This window comes from Molossus molossus, unplaced genomic scaffold, assembly GCF_014108415.1.
Source record: "Molossus molossus isolate mMolMol1 unplaced genomic scaffold, mMolMol1.p scaffold_m16_p_5, whole genome shotgun sequence".
Taxonomy (NCBI): Eukaryota; Metazoa; Chordata; class Mammalia; order Chiroptera; family Molossidae; genus Molossus; species Molossus molossus.
The window spans coordinates 76523902-76543665 of NW_023425388.1; the positions used below are offsets into that span (position 1 = coordinate 76523902).

The 19764-nt window shown below is 36.0% G+C and overlaps 1 protein-coding gene across 1 annotated transcript in view; it reads left to right on the top strand.

The window, feature by feature from the left end:
* MORC1 (MORC family CW-type zinc finger 1) overlaps positions 1–19764 on the top strand; it is a 140944-nt gene that overhangs the window by 35564 nt on the left and 85616 nt on the right. Inside the window, exons 9-13 of the mRNA XM_036242516.1 lie at positions 5490–5615; positions 13013–13092; positions 14420–14493; positions 16735–16799; positions 19435–19578. Of these exons, the coding sequence (XP_036098409.1) occupies positions 5490–5615; positions 13013–13092; positions 14420–14493; positions 16735–16799; positions 19435–19578 (489 nt within the window). The remainder of the gene's footprint in view (positions 1–5489; positions 5616–13012; positions 13093–14419; positions 14494–16734; positions 16800–19434; positions 19579–19764) is intronic.

Sequence of the window (19764 nt, forward strand, 5' to 3'; positions counted from 1 at the left end):
TCTTTTGATGCTCTGCTTGGGTGCTTATTGTGATCTTGTCCTCTAAATCATTGATTTGATTATCTGCTTCATCTAATCTGCTATTGATTCCTTCTAGTGTATTTTTCATTTCAGATATTGTATTCTTCATTTATGACTGGTCTGTTTTTATGGTTTCTATGTCCTTTTTTGTGTTTGTTTTTTGTTGAAGTTCTCACTGAGTTCCTTGATCATCCTTATAACCACTTCTAGGTATATATTCAAGGAAACCCAAAACATTAATGCAAAAGAGTATATGCACCTCTATGTTTATTGCAGTGTTATTTACAATAGCCATGATTTGGAAGCAGCCCAAGTGCTCATAAGTAGATGAGTGGATGAAAAGGTTGTGGTACATTTATACAATAGAATACTACTTGGTCGAAAAAAAGAAGGACATCTTATTTTTTTGTGACAGCATGGATCTGACTGGTTCTTTTTTTATAATTCTGTGTCCTTTCTAATGCTTACTATCTCTTTAAGTTCTCACTGAGAGCATCTATTCTTCCTCTAAGTTGTGGAATGTGCTGTCATTAAATGAGCTTGCCATGCTCCTGGAATCCATTATGATCTAGGACACCCTCTACATTTATCCTCCTGGGTACACAGGCAACAAACTCCCATTCAGCCCAACTACTGAGGTCCATGGTTGAAAAATAACTCTGAGCTCGAGGCACTAGACTAAATTAGATCCTTTTTGGAATATCTCTGAAGTGCCATATTTTAAACTAGTTAAAAGTCTTTATGCATGTCTTTATATTCAAGATAATACAGGACTTGTTAATTTCAACTTCAAGAAATCTTCAGGATCTCAGGTGGCTGAAGAACTCCATCCCCAAAACAGCTCTGAGAGTGATGCTACAATATTGAGGAATAGAATTTAAAATTTGTGCTATGTTTTGAAATAAGGTGCCACATTGGCAGTGTGTTTCTAAATTGGCAGTCATTGGGCAGCATTCCATAATGTTTCTAGTTTCTGTCTTAATTGAACTGATTGGGAACACATCAAGAGTTACAACTTCAAATTGTTATAATGTGCGGCTTGTCATGCTGTGGCTATGACAGAAGTACTTTCAATACTTTACAAAGCTTATAACTTTTCTTTTAAATTATCTCTTTGAGTTGAAGTTTCCCTTAGGTATAATATACCTTAAGATTAAATTTGGTTAGCACCTTTATAGTTCAGAATTTAAACTAGTTAAAAGTCTGTATGCATGTCTTTATATTCAAGATAATACAGGACTTGTTAATTTCAACTTCAAGAAATCTTCAGAAACTTTGTAGGGACTTTAGCAATAAATTTAGAAAACAGTTTTTATAATAATGTACAGTATTTTCATGGATAAAAATATGGCACTTCAGAGAGATTCCAAAAAAGAATTTAATTTAGTCTAGTGCCTCAAGCTCAGAGTCATTTTTCTTTTATTTTAATTAATTAATTAATTTATTTTTGTTACAGATGTTTCTCCCCCCCCCCACTGATACCCCCCCCCTTCCTCCCCACCCTGTCCCCAGCTTTGTTGTCCATGTCCGTTGTTCATGCATACATGCATATAAGTTCTATGGTTTATCTCTCCCCCTCAACTCCCTCTTCTGAGGATTGTCAGTCTGTACCCCACTTCCATGTCTCTGGGACTTCCCTGTTCCTCAGACTGTTATGTTCATTATATTCCACAAATAAGTGAGATCATGTGATATTTGTCTTTCTCTGCTTGGATTGTTTCGCTTAGGATAATAGTCTCCAGGTCCCTCCATGTCGTCTCAAAGGATAAGAGATCTTTCTTTCTTAGAGCTGCATAGTACTCTATTGTGTATATGTACCACAGCTTTTTTTTTTTTTTTTTTTTTAATCCTCACTCGAGGATGCCACTTTCTGGCTCCTCTCCTGTCCTTAACACCATTTGCTGACTATAGCACACCAGTCCACACATGACATACCACTATGGAGCAACATTTAAACAGTAGCAGAATAACATGGATCGAGTGGGAGAAGAAGGCCACAGAGATGCCACAGCCATAGCTGGAGGTGAAGTAAAGACCCTTTAAGAATACTCATTGCTGATCAGGTGACAGAAAGCGTCTCCTCCTGTTAGATTCTGCAGACTATCAAGGCAGTTTCTACCTTAAACTACTCTCTTCTTTCCCCATCTCTGTCATGTGCCTCTGTGCATCTGGTGGTATGCGTGCATGTGTATTAGTAGGTTTGCTCTCTCTTTTGTTCTTCACTTTATTATAGCCAGTTAAATAGAAAGTAAGAAAGAAAGGTACAAATAAAGATAAAGATATGGATACTTCTGGCAAAGTTTAAGACAGAAAAGAGACATTAAGGAGGAAATGAGAAAAGAACACATTTTGAAAAAGATGTGAAGCAGTCCCTGATGGGTAGAGAGTAAGAGTATATTTTTCCTGGATCTTCTGAAGATATCCTGGTTACTTAGTACATTTGTATCCCAGCTTCCCAAGTGAATGGCTTTATTTATTAAGACTGATAGCATTATCATTGAAAATGATCAGTCATTATAAGGCTTTCTTACATAGGAGATCCATGGTGCTCATTTTAAATTAAGCCAAGGGAGTGCTGGATAATTATCATTTATTCAACATATATTTAATGATGAGGATGCTAGACTCATGAAATTTATAGCCTGATGGGGATACAGATAAATAAACAGGCAAATGACATCACCAAGTGGCAAATGCTGTGATGGGAAGGCAAAAAGAAGAAAGGGAGTACCAGAAGAGAATGATTTACCCAATCTTGGGGAGTGAGGGAAGGCTTTGAAAGGAAGTGAGATTGTGTGTTGCATTCTTATGGGTGAAAAGGAGCCAACCAAAAATGGCCAAAAGATTGAATGTGCCTATGTTTGGGGATAAGAAAGCATGACCCCATGTCTGAAGTACTATGAGTGGTCCTAAATGGCTAAACAGAAACTGGTGAGAGACAACACTGGAGAGTTAAGTGGGAGCAAGATCATGAAGAATCTTCCACATCATATAAAGGAGTTTGAAAGTTACATTGGGTGGCCATTTTCCTATATAAATTTTATATTTCACCCTATTTGACTTTTTTAAATCATAGATATTATAATAGCATAAGAGGTAGCCATTTGTTTGTCATACATAAATAAGAACTTTCAAAAGTAGGCATGTGCGTAGAAAAGGGTTAATAGAGAAGGCTTCTGTTCATTGTAAGGCTTGCTTGCAAGGTTGGTCTTCAGCTGGCTTTTGGGAACTTGGCTGATAAACAGTTCCCTACACTGATGTAAACCTTTCCCTAACAGAAAAGGGTGGCACAATGTGTTTAGACTATGCAAACAATACTGTTTATACTTAAGTAAACCTACTTTCTTTCTGGGACTCTGGAGTTTTGATATACACTGGGCAGAGGGTGCTTATGTGACCAGCCCTCAATGAAAGCATTAGGTGCTGAGTCTGTAATAGGCTTTGTTGGGCAGAAACATCTCACATAGGGTCGTGCACTTTCATATTTGGGAAAAGGGTACGTTATGTGTGACCTGTCATGAGAAGGAGAGACCATATGAAAGCTGCACGTGGAATCCTCCAGACTCCACCTATCTTTCCCCGTTGTGATTCACTGTATATTCTACTGCATCACTTTGATAAATCTTAGTCGAGAGTACAATTATATGGTAAGTCCATGAGACTTTCCAGCAAATCTAACAGAGAGGAGGCCTTGAGGATCCCCAACACACATGCTATGAATATTTACCTATAAATATTTATTGAGTAAACAATTGACCTATCAAGAGGTAGAAGTATTAGTGTCCTCGTTTTGATTTTTTAACCAAAAGTTGTATACCCATTATGATCTCCCACTGTACTTTTCAAATTCTCAAACTTGACTCTGAATTTCTTTTGGCTTTTTTACCCTCAAGTAACAGAGATGTGTTTTAAGGACAGTCAAAAGAAAGCTGTATTATCTCTATTTCAAATCAGGAGATCCAGAAAACATTTGAATAATGGCAAAAGTTCTTGAAATGTTTATAGTGTCCCAAGCTAACTACTTTTTTTTTTTTTCTTTTAACAAGTGAGAATTTAGTTGATTGTGCAGTTTCTGGTATACTAAAGTCATCATTATTGTAGTCCTACACCCAAATGCAGACAGCCTCTCTTGTCACATTAAAAATACATTAGTATGTACAGAGTATTAGTAATACTAATACTATTATTGGTTGTATAGCCATGGGCTAGATACTTTTTTTATAATTTATATTGATTGGGAACTTCTACTTCAGGCTTACTAACAAATAATTTCTTTTTAAACAACTAAAAGAAATTCCTGGGTTTTAAATGAAACTCACCTGAAGGAACTTAGAACCAACCAGGAAATCCTTGGGCTTCACCTTCATTTTTGTAAATTCTTTGGAGAGCTCTGTTCTTGCTTACAGAGTAACTGGCAGTGGTGTGACCCCACTGAACAGTCCCCCTTGGACAGGTTTTATATTTCCTTTCCATCATCTTTGTCTCCCACTGGACTGAGGTAGGATTGTAAAAATGATGGGTTTACTGCTCCCTGATTTCCACGTGGCCTTGTAAGCCCTTCACTGTAGCCTTTTCTGGGACTCAGCAGATAAAGAACACTACTTCTGAAGCATAGCTGGGCTTGTTTTTGATCTTTATTTCTTGTCTAATTGGAGGAGATTTACAGTTCATAAGTGGACTTAATATAGAAGTTCCCTGCAGTTGTTACTATGCAGCAACATAGTGGTTTCTCAACATAGGCTATTTTACATTGTTTCTGCTCCCATTTTATTGCCTTCCCATTCTTTATTTTTCTTTTTTCTTTTTCGCTTATCATATCGTCAAACTCCTCCCCTCTGTTGGACATAAACGCTTATTTTAATACTTGTTTTACTTACAGAGTGAAGTTTTATGTTTCTTATTTATAATTTCAAAACAAATGAAATATTTTTATTGTATTTCTCTGCAATAATTTCATGGAATTATTTTTATTTATGCAGGCCTAGATTTTTTTTGTTATGTTGGAGCAGGGGTATTGTTTTATTTGGCTTGGTTTTGTCCTTCTGGGCCAACAGCTTTAATGGAAAGTATGTTTTCTATTTCTGATGTAAGTCTACTTGGAATCAGTTACTTGCCAACAAAAGTTCAGTTCTAATCAAAGTACAGGTTATTCACTTAGGCCCTTGTCCTTGGAGGCCTGTTTTTTTTTTATTATTACTTTTACTTTAATCAGTTAGTTGTCTTATGATTACATATAAGAAGAAACATAAAACCTAGTATTCATATTCAACTACTTATTTGTAAAAAGCCCGGCTTAATGAAGCATGTGTTGCAAGATTTTCGGTGTTTGTTGTGTCATTAGGTTTAGAAGAAAAGTTCCTAAGGCTGCTAATAGTAACCATCATAACCTGATAGTGTGATTTTATTTTTTTCTGAAAAGATGTGTCGTTATTGCATCCTCTAATAGCCTTTGCTATTTTCTATTCCAGTTTCCCAGAGAGATGGTCATTCCGAGCCTATACCTCTGTTCTGTATTTTGACCCTTGGATGAGAATATTTATTCAGGCCAGAAAAGTTAAAACAAAACACCTATGTCATTGCCTCTACAGACCCAGGTAACTCAAGTTCCTTTAATTATCTTCATACAGTTTTTATTTATAAAATCAATATGCCCTCCTCCCCAAAATTATTAAAGTGATTTATTAGTAAGATTTTTACAATTCAATGGCAAGATTTTACAATTTGATGGTAAGATTTTTGCTATTGTAAATAAAATTTAAATTGCATTCTGGAATATTTACCAAAGAGTAATCATATGTAACAAATATTTGGCCATAATAGCAAAACACTGCACTGAACTCTTTAAGTTAGATAATCACCTCAAGTAAGATTTATTTTTATTTTTTATTTTTATTTTTATGTTTATTTGTTTATTTATTTATTTAATCCTCACCCGAGGACATTCTTGCATTCTTCTTCAGATAGAGCAAGAGGGAGAAAGAGAGGAAGAGAGAGAGAGAAACATCGATGTCAGAGAGACACATCGACTGGTTGCCACCCACACGACCCCAACACGGGCTGGGGACAAACTGAAACCAAGGTAGGTGCCCTTAGCGGGAACCAAACCCAGGTCTCTCTGGTCCACAGGCCAACAGTCTAACCACTGAGCCAAACTGGCCAGAATTTGTTTTATACTTTAATGACTCTTAGATGCTTTGCTTGTGATAGTTCCCATTTTTTTAAAAAATCACAAGTCATTTATAATTTTTGTTTACTAAATATATTTGAACGATTAAATCACCTACTTTTATATGTGTATATATTTTATGTAAAAATGAACATGTTTATAAATACACATTTGGTTCATTTATATTTCATTTATATTTTATATTTTAGCATAAACTTTTTTTTATTACCACAATAGATCTAGTTAACATCTATTGCCATACATGGTTACAAATTTTTTTTCTTGTGATGAAAACTTTTAAGATCTACTACCTTACAACTTTCAGACATGCAATTTAACTGTAGTTAACATGTTATATATTACATCCCCATGACTTATTTTATAACTGAAAGTTTGTAACAGCATAAACATGTGTGAGGTTTCCTTGAATATATACTCAGAAGTGATTATAAGGATGATTGAGGAACTTAGAACTTCAACAAAGAAAATGCAAGCATAAAAAAGGACCAGTCATAAATGAAGAATACAATAGCTGAAATGAAGAATATATTAGAAGGAATAAACAGTAGGTTAAATGAAGGAGAGGATTAAATTAATGTTTTAGAAGACAAAGTAGAAAAAAATACCCCATCAGAATAGGGAAAAAAAGAATTTTATAAAATGAGAATAGTTTAAGGGACCTTTATGACAATATAAAGCATAACAACATCTGCATCATAGGTGTACCAGAAGGAGAAGAGGGAGAACAAAGGATTGAGAAACTATTTGAAGAAAAAAAATGACTGAAAATATCCCTAAACTGGTTAAGTACAAAGACACACAAGTCCAGGCTGCGATGAGAGTCTCAGAGAAGATGAACCCAAAGAGGTCCACACTAAGACACATCATAGTTAAAATGGCAAAGCTTAAAGACAAAGAGAGAATCTTAAATGCAGGAAAAGAAAGTTAGTTAGTTACCTATAAGGGAGCTCCCATAGACTTTCAGCTGATTTCCAACAGAAATTTTGGGGTAGAAGGAATTGGCATGAAATATTCAAAGTGATGAAAAGCAAGGAGCTACAACCAAGACAACTTTACCCAGCAAGACTATCATTTACAATTGAAGGGGAGACAGGCTGATATAGCTCAGTGGTTGAGTGTTGACCCATGAACCAGGAGGTCACTGGTTTGATTTCCGGTCAGGGCACATACCCAGGTTATGGGCCCAATCCCCAGTTGGGGGGTACATGCAAGAGGCAGCCAATCAATGTTTCTCTCTCATTGATGTTTCTATCTCTCTCTCCCTCTTCCTTTTTCTCTAAAAACCAATGAAGAAAAAAAAATTTTTAATAAAATAAAATAGAATCAAAGGGGAAATAAAGAGCTTCCCAGACAAGAGAAAGTGAAAGGAGTTTGTTGCCACCAAAACAGTATTATAAAAAATGTTAAAGGGTCTTCTTTAAGAAGAAGAAGAAAAGTAGAGGAACATAGTTAAAAGAATAAAATGGCAACAAATACATACCTATCAGTAATCAATTTAAATTTAAATGGCTTAAATGTTCTAATCAAAAGACATAGGGTAACTGAATGGATAAGAAAATAAGACCTATATTATGCTGTCCACAAAAGGCCCATTTCAGGATGAAAGATACACATAGACTAAAAGTAAAGGGATGAAAAAAGATATTTCATGCAAATGGAAAGGGAAAAAAGCTGGGGTAGCAATACTTATATCTGACAAAATAGACTTTCAAACAAAGCTATAGTGGCATACAAACAAGGACAGTTTGTTAAATGATAAAGGGAGCAATCCAACAAGAGGATATAATCCTTGTAAACATTTATGCACCCAATTTAGGGGCTGCTAAATAGGTAAAATAAATGTTAATGAACGTATAGGGAGAGATTGATAGTAATACAGTCATAGTAGGGGATTTTAACACCACATTGACATCTATGAATAGATTTGCCAGATAGAAATCAACAAGGAAACAGTGGCCTGAAATGATATACCAGATTCAGATGGATTAAATAGATATCTATAGATCATTTCATCCCAAAGCAGCAGGATATACATGCTTTTCAAGTGTGTGCAATATTTTATGGACTAAACCTTATGTGATGCCACAAAACAAATATCAATAAATTTAAGATTGAAATAATTTCAAGCATCTTCTCTGACTATAATGATATCAAACTAGAAATCACACACACACAAAAAACTGAAAAACACACACAAACATGGAGGTTAAATAACACCTTACCATACAATTAAATGGGTTAACGATACTATCAAGGAAAAAATAAAAAGATACCTTGAAACAAATGGACATGAGAACACTACAACCAAAAATCTGTGGGGCATAGCAAAAGCAGTCCAAAGAGGGAAATTCACAGCATTATAGGCCCATCTCAAGAAGTAAGAAGAATCTCAAATGAATCATCTAACTTTACATTTAACAGAACTTGCAAAAGAGCAACAAACAAAGCCAAAAGTGAATACAAAGAAGGAAATAATAAAGATCAGAGCAGAAATAAATGATATAGAGTTTTTAAAAAACACATACACACACAACAGCCTGGCCTGTGTGGCTCAATGGTTGAGTGTTGACTCATGCACCAAGAAATCGCCAGTTCAATTCCCGGTAGGGCACATGCCCAGGTTGTGGGCCAAATCCCCAGTGGGGGTCATGTAGGAGGTGGCCAATCAGTGTTCTCTCTCATTGATGTTTCTATCTCTCTCTCTAAAATCAATAAAGAAAAAAACCAACAACATTATAAAAGATCAATTAAACCAAGAGATGGTTCTTTGAAAAGACTGACAAACCTTTAACCAGACTTATTTAAAAAAAAAAAAAGAAACCCAAATAAATAAAATCAGAAATGAAAGAGAGAAGTAACAACTAATACCACAGAAATGCAAAGGGTTTAAGAAAATATTGCAAACAACTATATGCCAACAAATTGAACAATCTGGAAAAAAAAGGATAAATTCCTAGAATCATATAACCTTCAAAAACTGAATCAGGAAGTATCAGAGAATTTGAGTAGACAGAATACAATTAGTGAAGTTGAAACAATAATAAAATAATAATAATAACAACAACAACAATAATAAAAACCTCCCACAAACAGAAGTCCTGGGTCATATGCCTTCAACGGCGAATGTTACCCAACATTCAAAGAAGAACACCTAACCTTCTCAAAATAGTCCAAAAAACACAAGAGGAAGGAAGACTCCCAAACTCATTTTACAAGGCCAGCATTATCATAATTCCAAAACCAGCTAAAGACACCACAAAGATAGTAAATTAGAGGCCAATATCCCTGTTGAACATAGATGCTAAAATTCTCCACAAAATATTTGCAAACTGAATCCAGTGATACAGTAAAAAGATCATACACCATGATCAAGTGAGATTTATTTGGGGGATTCAAAGTTGATACAATATCTACAAATCAATAAACACAACACACTACATAAATAAAATGAAGGATAAAAATCACATGATCATAACAAAGATGCAGAAAAACCATTTGATAAAATACAGCACCCATTTATGATAAAAATTCTCAGCAAAGTGGGGACAGAGAGAACTTACCTCAGTGTAATAAAGGTCATATATGACAAACCCATAACCGACATCATACTCACTGAGCAAAAACTACAAGCATTTCCCATAAGATTAGGAACAACACAGGGATGTCTGCATTCACCATTCTTATTCAACATAGTACTAGAAGTCCTAGCCACAGCAATCAGACAAGAAGAAGAAATAAAAGGCATCCAAATTGGTAAGGAAGAAGTAAAACTGTCATTATTTGATGTGATATAGAGAACATTAATGATTCTACCAACAAACTATTAGATTTAATCAATTACTTCAGTAAAGTAGCAGGATACAAAATAAATATCCACAAATTGGTTGCATTTTTATGTACCAATAATGAAGTATCAGAAAAGGAAACTAAGAAAACAATCTCATTTACATTAATTAATAAGAATAAAATGCCTATAGAATAAATTTAACCAAGGATATAAAAGACCTATATTCATAAAATTATAAGACCCTGAAGAAAGAAACTGAAGAAGATACAAATAAGTGGAAGCATATACTGTGTCCATGGATAGGAAGAAGTAACATCATTAAAATGACCATACTACCCAAAGTAATCTATAGATTAAACACAATTTTTATCAAGATACCAATGGCATATTTCATAGAACTAGAACAAATAATCTGAAATTTTATGTGGAACCACAAAAGACCCTGAATAGCAGCAGTGATCTTGAGAAAAAAAGAACAAAGTTGGAGGAATTACTCTGATAACAAACTATACTACAAGGCCATAGTAATCAAAACATCATGGTACTGGCATAAGAACAGCCATATAGATCAATGGAACAGAATAGAGAGCCTGGAAATAAACCCATGCCTTTATAGTAAATTAATATTTGACAAATGAGGCAAAAACATAGAATCTTTTCAATAAATAGTGTTTGGAATATTGGACAGATACATGCAAAAATAAAACTAAAACTACACCATACACAAGAATAAACTCAAAATGGATTAAAGCCTTAAATGTTAGACTCAAAACCATAAAAATCCTAGAAAACATAGGCAGTAAAATCTTGGCCATTACTCAGAGCAATATTTTTTCTGATATATTTCCTCAGGCAAGGGAAACAAAAGAAAAAATAAATAAATGGGACTGCAGCAAACTAAAATGTTTTTACACAGCAAAGGAAACCATCAACAAAAGGAAAAGACAACACACTGAATGGGAGAATATATTTGCCGATACATCTGATAAGGGATTAATAGTCAGCATTTATAAAGAACTTATAAAACTCAACACCAAAAAAAACCCACACCAATTAAAAAATGGGAAGTCCTGGCTGGTTTGGCTTAGCAGTTAGAGCGTCGGCCCACGGACCAGAGAGTCCCGGGTTCAGTTCCTGCTAAGGGCATGTGCCTTGGTTGCAGTTTGTCCCTGGTCCCGGTTGGGGTCGTGTGGGTGGCAACCACTCAATGTGTCTCTCTCACGTCGATGTTTCTCTCTCTCTCTTCCTCCCTCCCACTCTATCTGAAGATAAATGCAAAAATGTCCTCTGGTAAGGATCAAAAAAAAAGGGCAAAGGATCTAATACACACTTCTTAAAAGAGGATTTACAGACAGCCAATAGACATGAAAAGATGCTCAACTTCACTAATCATCAGAGAAATGCAAATTAAAACCACAATGACATGTCATCTCACACCTGTCAGAATGGCTATCATCAATAAATTAACAAACAACAGTGTTGGTAAGGATGTGGAGAAAAGGGAACCCTTATGCACTGTTGGTGGGAATGCAGATTGGTGCAGCCACTATGGAAAGCAATATGGAGTTACTTCAAAATATTAAAAATGGAACTTACAACCCAGTGATTTTACTTCTGGGAGTTTATTTGAAGAAGCCCGAAACACTAATTCAAAAGAAGATATGCGCCCCTGTATTCATTGCAGCGTTATTTCCAATAACCAAGATTTGGAAGCAGCCCTGGTGCCCATCAGTAGATAAGTAGATCAAAAAGTGGTGGTGCATTACACAATGGAATACTACTCGACTATAAAAAGGGAGAAACATGTTACCCTTTGTGACAGCATGGATGGACCTGGAGAACATCTAAGTGAAATAAGCCAGTCAGAGAAAGACAAATACCCTGTGATTTCACTCATATGTGGAATCTAATGAACGAACTAAACTACCAAGCAAAATAGAGACCAACTCAGATAGAAAGCATGGAGACAGTGCTGGGGAGGGGGTTGAGGGGAGTGGATTGAGCAAAAAAGACAAAAAAAAATAACTCATGGATGTGGACAACAGTGTGCTGATTGCACGGAGCTGGGAAGCGTGGTTGTGGAAGAGGGCACAGAGAGGGGATAAGTGGTGTTGGAAAAAATAAAATAAAAGTAAACTAAATAAAATTTATTTGTAGACAAAAAAGAAAAAAAGGAAGGAGTCTTACCGTTTAAGACAGCATGGATGGAACTGGAGAACATTATGCTAAGGAAATAATCTGGTTAGAGGAAGACAGATACCACATGATTCCACTCATATGTCAAATCTAATGAACAAAATTAACAAACCAAATAGAAACAGACTCACAGCTGTCAGAGGGGCAGGGTTATGGGGCTGAGTGAAAAAGGTGAAGGGATTAAGGAAGAACTCATAGACACAGACAACAGTATTGTGATGACCAGAGGGGAAGGGGGGGGCGTGGAGGTGGAAGAGGGTAAAGTGGGGATAAATGGTGATGAAAGGAGACTTGACTTGGGGTGGTGAACACAGTACAATATACAGATGATGTATTGTAGGATTAAATACCTGAAACATATATAGTTTAATTTTTTTTCCCTTTATTGATTTTTTTTTTTTTTTAGAGGGAAAGAGAGAGATAGAAACATGGATGAGAGAAAACATCGATTGGCTGCCTCCTGCTTGCCCCCAACTGGGAATCGGGCCCACAACCTGCGCATGTGTCCTGACCAGGAATTGAACTGGCAGTCTCTTGGTGCATGGGTCGACGCTCAACTGCTGAGCCACACCAGCTGGACCTATATAGTTTTATTAACCAATGTCACCCCAATAAATTCAATAAAATTTTTTTTCAAATATTAAAAGTTAACAACTTCTTTCTTAGGTATATTCTGATTTATTAGCTGGATGCAACTTACACTGTGAATTTTTTTAAATAATTGTTTATCTCTGGAGTATGTAGTGTTTGTTCTTAAAGAATATTCTTTCATTATACTTGAAAATGATCATCTGACTTGATAATTTTATTTTATTTTTCAGAAAGTATCTATATGTCACATCTTCTTTCAAAGGAGCATTTAAAAATGAAGTTAAAAAGGCAGAAGAAGCAGTGAAGATTGGTATGTAATTACCTATGGCCTACCTCATTATTGTTCAGTCATTCTACAGACATTAATTATGCATATGTTCTAATATGTATACTTCTCTAGGCATTGTAGGAACGACTACAATTAATCAAATGTAGTTTCTACCTCCAAGGAATTTTATAACACTTTTTTTTCCCATTTCTGGTTTTGTTTAATTATTATGTTATTTATTATTATAAGTATGATCACTGATGCTGAGTTAGATCGTTCCAGAGACTAGTGTTGCATCCACTTTAAGAAGGGATGTTCTTCACATTCACAGGAAGGACAGAGCCATTCCTTCCCAGTGATGCCACAGGGAGGAGCAGCTCTTCACCGTATTTCACGGCGTTAGATCGTCTTCAGTCAGCCAAACATTCAGCTGTGACTTGCGAATTTGTACATAGATGTTTTTGCCCTTTAACTTGTCATGTCTAAGAGGAAGTACAGTATGGCTACCTACACTTAGACTGTGTAAGAGCTATGGAAGGAATATAGGGTTTTCTGAGATGATTATTTGTAAACCTTTCTCCTGGTTGTGGCTAGGTTCTCAAGCTTGTCATTCTGGAAGGCTGTTCGAAAAGCCATTTTGTTCGAAAACAAAATCATTTTTTTTCCCCTTAGAAATAATGTAAATTGAATTAATCTGTTCCAGACCCACAAATGCTTCCCTGTTTTAACCTTTCTTATATACAGTACATGTCTAATGTTCTGTTTACTCTGTAAACCAACATTTCTATCCTTAAATTTATTGAACAACCCTCTACTCGCCTTAAAGGAATCCCTTTCAGCCCTCCTTCCAGGGGTGTTTTCAGGAGGTCAGCAGGGGGCAGCTACTCCTTTTCACATATCACTGCCTCCAAAGTGCTGTCCCTGGCCAACTGCTTTTTGTGCATCCAAATCAACAACAGTTTTTCTACCTCTTCAATTGCCTGTGATTGTTGTTTTGTGAGCACTTTCACACTCTTACCAACCCCAGTACTCTGGATGGCCTCTTTATGTTTTAAAATTGTGCTAATCCTGGATTTCACCAGAAACAAAAGCATTTGTTTGTAGCCTGAGAGACACTTTTTGTCATGCAGAGGTATGGGCATGAAAGCTTGTCAGTTGGAAAACAAGTTTTGGTCCACAATGAGACATTTTTCCCCTGTGAACAACTTGCTTGAGAACTGAAGTGTTTGAAATGGGAGACATTCAAGAACCTAGGTTTGACTCTGTGTGTGTGTGTACACACACATATGTGCGCGCGCACGTACAATGCTCACTTAAAATTTCTTGAAAGAATTTCATGGTATTATAGTTACCTTGTTTCTGCTTCTAGCTGAACTCAGGTTGAAAGATGTGCAAATCAAGGTAAACCAGCCTGACAGAACTTCCTTGTCTTCTCCCGCCAAGGTATGACATATCAAATAGTCTTCTTAAATGGCAAAAACAGTGTTCTTTGCTTCTTCCTGTACACAGTTGTTTCTTATCATTTGCTGCCTAAACTTTTAAACGCAGGCCAGCTCAGATGACTAAGCCGATTTTAACACAGGTAAACAGAATAGATGAATGCAGAGAAAAGAGATGAAACTCAGCAAGTGGGGGAAGGCTGAAACAGCAAAGATGAAAAGAATGTGGGCTGAATTTGGAACAGTGGGGAAGAGAATCACAACTTATTTTTTTTTTTTAATGAAAAGAAAAGGAATTTAAGAAAAAGAGAAAAAAATGAAAAGCAGAAAAAAACTAGCTTATCCAGTCTACTTGAAAATACCTTTTCAAATTATAGCTCCCTATGGATCTAAATAAATGGGCAGAGCAGGAAGAAGACTAATAAGCAATCCTTTCTAGTGCTGGGAATTATGTGCTGTAGTTATGAATATTAATAACAATGCTTCCAGCTCACACAGCTCTTTTCGTACGAGGTGCTCCCCACAGTTCATAAACATTCTCTGTAATTCTTGCAGTATACCCATGAGTAGAATAGGTTATGAAGAACTATTATTATTAATTATAATGCATGGCAAATAAGAGAAAAAGAATATTGCTGCAGGACATTCTGCATATTATAAGTTTGCTAACTTTTATCAAAAATAGGGTACAAAGCTTTTTACCCTGGTGAATCATTACCCAACATACTTACTTGCTTACAAAGGGATAAGAAGGTATTTGGAGAAAAAAGGCTTTATTTCATCTTTCCTGATCCTCTTCTGTGGACTCACTGTGTGAATTCCTTTTGTGACTTGCCCTAACTTTTAAAGACCTGGGCTGTGTCTGATGAGCTCTCATATCTAGAGGTCATGATTGAGGATGAAATCAGACAGTAGCACATGGTAATGCCCCAAAGCTATCCACAGCTCTCCCCACATTCTCTTACTCTTTTTTTCACTTATTTTTTTAAAGTTAAAGCTAAACCTATTTTGCTATCAATGTCGCTGCCTCTTTGTCCTATGCTCTAAATGCAGACAGGAAGGGCAGCAACCAGCTCACTTGGTTGCTCTGATGCACACTGGTTTTTGTAACTCAGAGAAGAGAGCAAAGCAGAATGACCTCAGCTTTTGACTTCTTGAAGTCCACTCAGCCGCTGAGTGGTTGAATTTGAAGTGAAATGAAATTCTTACCAACCATTTACATTTATTTATTTATTTATTTATTTATTTATTTATTGTTGTTAATCCTCTTATTAGATAAAGTGCAAGGGAGGGGGAGAGAGAGAGAGAGAGAAAGAAGCATTGATGTGAGAGAGACACACTGATTGGTTACCTCTCACATGACCCTGACCGAAGCAGGGAATTGAACCTGTAGCCCAGGTACCTGCCCTTGACTGGGAATCAAATCCATGACCCTTCAGTCTGTGGGCTGACACTCTAACTGCTGAGCCAAACTGGCCAGGGCTATCTTTCTTTCTTTATTTATTTCTTAAGTCAGTGAAAATAATGTTCAGTTAGTGGTATACCCATCAAATGAGATGCCCATTTTTCACATTAGGTGGATGAAGCACATTAAAAGTCTCTTCTTATTTGCATTTTTTTCTGTCTCATTAGAGGGAGTGTATTAGAGATAAGGTAGGGAATGGCCCAAACATGTCAAATTAAAAGAGAAGGAAAACAGAGGGAACTGGTATTGAGGCACTCTGAAAGGCAGAAAGCCTACAGATGGGATATCCTCTAAAGGGAATATCCAGAGGGTATCGGGAACTTTTTCTATAAAGAAGATATTTTCTTTTATCTACTGACAAAAGTTTTTAATTGTAATGTTTTTTCTAAAAGAAGCCTTAGTGATTGATCATGTGATTCAGCATTTTCTATTCTCACAGATGAAAACCAGAGTCTAGGTACGCTGAATGACTTTCCCAAGCTTTCAGAAAGTTTGTGCGGTTACAGAGAGCGGTGCGCCTTCTCTGAAAGGCACAGAGGACATGGGAGTTTGTGCAAGAAGAGAATTGTAGGCTGGGATTTAGTTTGTCATCTTAGCTATTGGAACTTAGTCATTTATCAAGTATTTATTGGGTATCTAGTGTGGTAAAATTGCATTAGGCAATGTGACCTAGCACTGGTACCCTTGTGAAACATTTGTATAATAGGATAATAAATATAAGCTCAGCTTTCATTAATTTAATGGCATAATGTTCTCTCCTAACCAAATGTTCTTCCCCAGGACATATTACAGAATGCTTTGGAAGATGTGGAAGCAAAGCATAAGATTCTTAAAGAGAAACGGAGGTAAGACATAAGATTTTCGCTTTGCCAGAATCCTCTGGGCTATATTAAAACAAACTGATTTCTTAGTAGGCATATTTGTTGGTTTTTGTGACAAATTCTCTTTCTCACCCTGTGACATCTTATGATACTAAGCATAATATGATCAAAATCCTCCAACCAACATAATCAATATGAAATATTTATAAAATGTATATTTGCATGTATACGTATGTTTACATAATGTTAAAACTTCTGAATACCGAGTGAAAAATCAGTTCAGGGTCTGGTCAGAGGAAGAAGTGAACTTCCCAGGGATCAGCGAACAGCTTTACTTTCTCTGTACCCTGGTCATTTAAACTCTGGGAAGCTGATCCCAGTTTCTTCCCTCTTCTAGTACTGATGAAAATGTAAGACAGAAATATTTCAAGTAAATGTATCACTTATATTTAGTTAAGATAAAAATAGCAGGCCTGTATTACACCACCATTTACATTTGTAAGGTCAGACTTTGAAAACTGCATTGTCTTTGAGAAGCAACTTTTTAGGGAAGCATTACTAGTTTTCAGCATTATTTTTTGTGAGTGCTATATAATCATCACTTTACCCCAAAATTAAATAAATGTCGTGGAAATCTTCATGGAAAAGCAAAGGCCTCTAAATTCTTCAGGAAAAAAAAAAAGCTGGTTGATGACTTGTTTGAAGTCACAGTGATATGCAGGAAATGTAACCAAACTATATTTTATTAATGATAATGCCAATTGATGTGAGACTTTTATAGCAAAATGCTTTAAAAAAAAAATTGAAAGCAATCAGTATAGCACTTAGTATCACAGAGTGATAGACATTTTGTAACACCCTGTTATGGGGTTCCTTAATAGTATTTGTTTTTGTTTAGTAATGGGGATCTAATTACTGAGTAGACATTTTTGAGAAAAAGTTTGATTCACATGTATTTAATCCTACATGTACAATATATGCATTTAAAAATACATAAATATGAGCCCATGTTAATAACTTCCTCAGAAAGTCTGATATACTCTGTGTCATATCCACATGGAAGAACTGATAGAACTTTATCATTGTCCTTTAATGATAGATACATCTAATCATCCACTAAGTATTTATGTCAGTTGTAATAATAGCTCATGGTCATAAATTTAAAAAGAAAAGGCTGTTTTTGTAGAATGAAAGGAGCTACAGGATGGGTGGAGGGGAACAATTATATTTGCTACTATTCTTGGGAAAAGAAAATAACATTTGCTAAGCATTAAGATCGTTTAATATTATCTCTCTTAGTCTTCACAGCATTCCATGTGGCTACATAGGTGTTTTCTCCATTTTTTTAGATAAGACAGGAAGTCGAGTGACTCATTCACAGTCACATGGTCATTACAAAGACAAGCTGTGTTTGAAGCCAGATTCTTCTTTCTAGTTCTTACATCCAGGCACTTTTCATGGCTCCAAAGAGGCTCCTGTCACTATGGTTGTTTCTATCATTCTGCTTTGTCTCAACTTCTGTCTTATACTTTTAAGAGAAAAGTCACGTAAAACACAGTATTGCAGGACAGAGTTAGAAAAACAGGAGCTCATAATCTGTCTAAACTTGCTATATTAACTTTAATTTACCTTTGATTTGGGGAAAAGAAAGAAAGCTGAAGAATCTGTTTTGGCTCATTCTGATCTATGTAGGATATTTAGAGGTTTGAGAACATGCTGGAAGTTAGAAATCACATCCAGTGTTAGAAATACCTGAATTTTAGCCCTGGCCAATTGGCTCAGTGGTTAGAACATCAGCCTGCGGACCAATGAGTCGTGGGTTCAATTCCAGTCAAGGGCACGTACCTCAGTTGTAGTTCATCCCAGACCTGGTCGGGGTCATGTGGGAGGCAGCCAGTCGATGTGTCTCTCTCACATCGGATGTTTCTCTCTCTTTCTCCATCTCTTCCTTTCTTTCCCTCCTTCCCACTCTGTCTGAAGATAAATAGAAAAATATCCGCAGGTGAGGATTAAAAAAAGAAAAGAAAAGACATATCTGAATTTTAAAAAAGCAAATTATCATTTTTCAAAAGTGCTGTAATGTACATATTAGACCAGTCAACGTTTTACAACTTTTTTGGTATTTTCTCATTCTTTTAAATTTAAATTGGCAAACTTGTTTTTGAATCCAAGAATGCTTGTGTTTGACTGGTACAATTATTGGCCATTATGTTTATGCAGAACACTTGGCTATACAGGGATACTGAGTGAAAACAGTAGGTTTTGCAAAATACCTGGATATCTTGTTTTAAATTTTAAAAATTTTTAAATTTTATTTTATTTTTTTATTGATCCTTCAGAAGAGAGTGAAAAGTAGGGAAGAGAGAGAGAGAAACATTGATATGAGAGAGACACATCAATTGGTTGCCTCCCGCACCTCCCAAAAGGGGCGGGAATCAAACATGCAACCCAGGCCTGTGTCCTTGACCAGAAGTTGAACACGTGACCCTTCAGTCTGCGAGCCAATGCTCCAACTGCTAAGCCATACCAGCCAGGGCAAATCCCTGGATATTTTATATATAATGTCTTTGATATTTGCCTTCTGAATTTATTAACATTTTTGGAAACTGTATATTTTTATTTAATAAAAAACTTTACACTTTTCAAAATATGATGCTAGAGAATTAAAAACAGCAAGGACACTCTCCCTGTTCTTTGGAGTGAACATAGAAAACCGAAGCCAAGCTGGGATGTTCATTTACAGTAATAACCGCTTGATCAAGATGCACGAGAAAGTGGGCCCACAGTTGAAACTGAAGTCCTTGTAAGTATGTTTTTGTTTTCAGAAGCACAGGCAGGATGGGGGAGGGTGATTAAACATATTGGGAGCAGGTGTCATATCCTCCGTTCACTCTTCCCATCAGTGTGCAGCCATTGATCTGTCTGGTTTATAATGCCAGTAGATCTGTAAGCCTGCTCTCAGGAAGAAGCTCACTTTGGGATATATTTT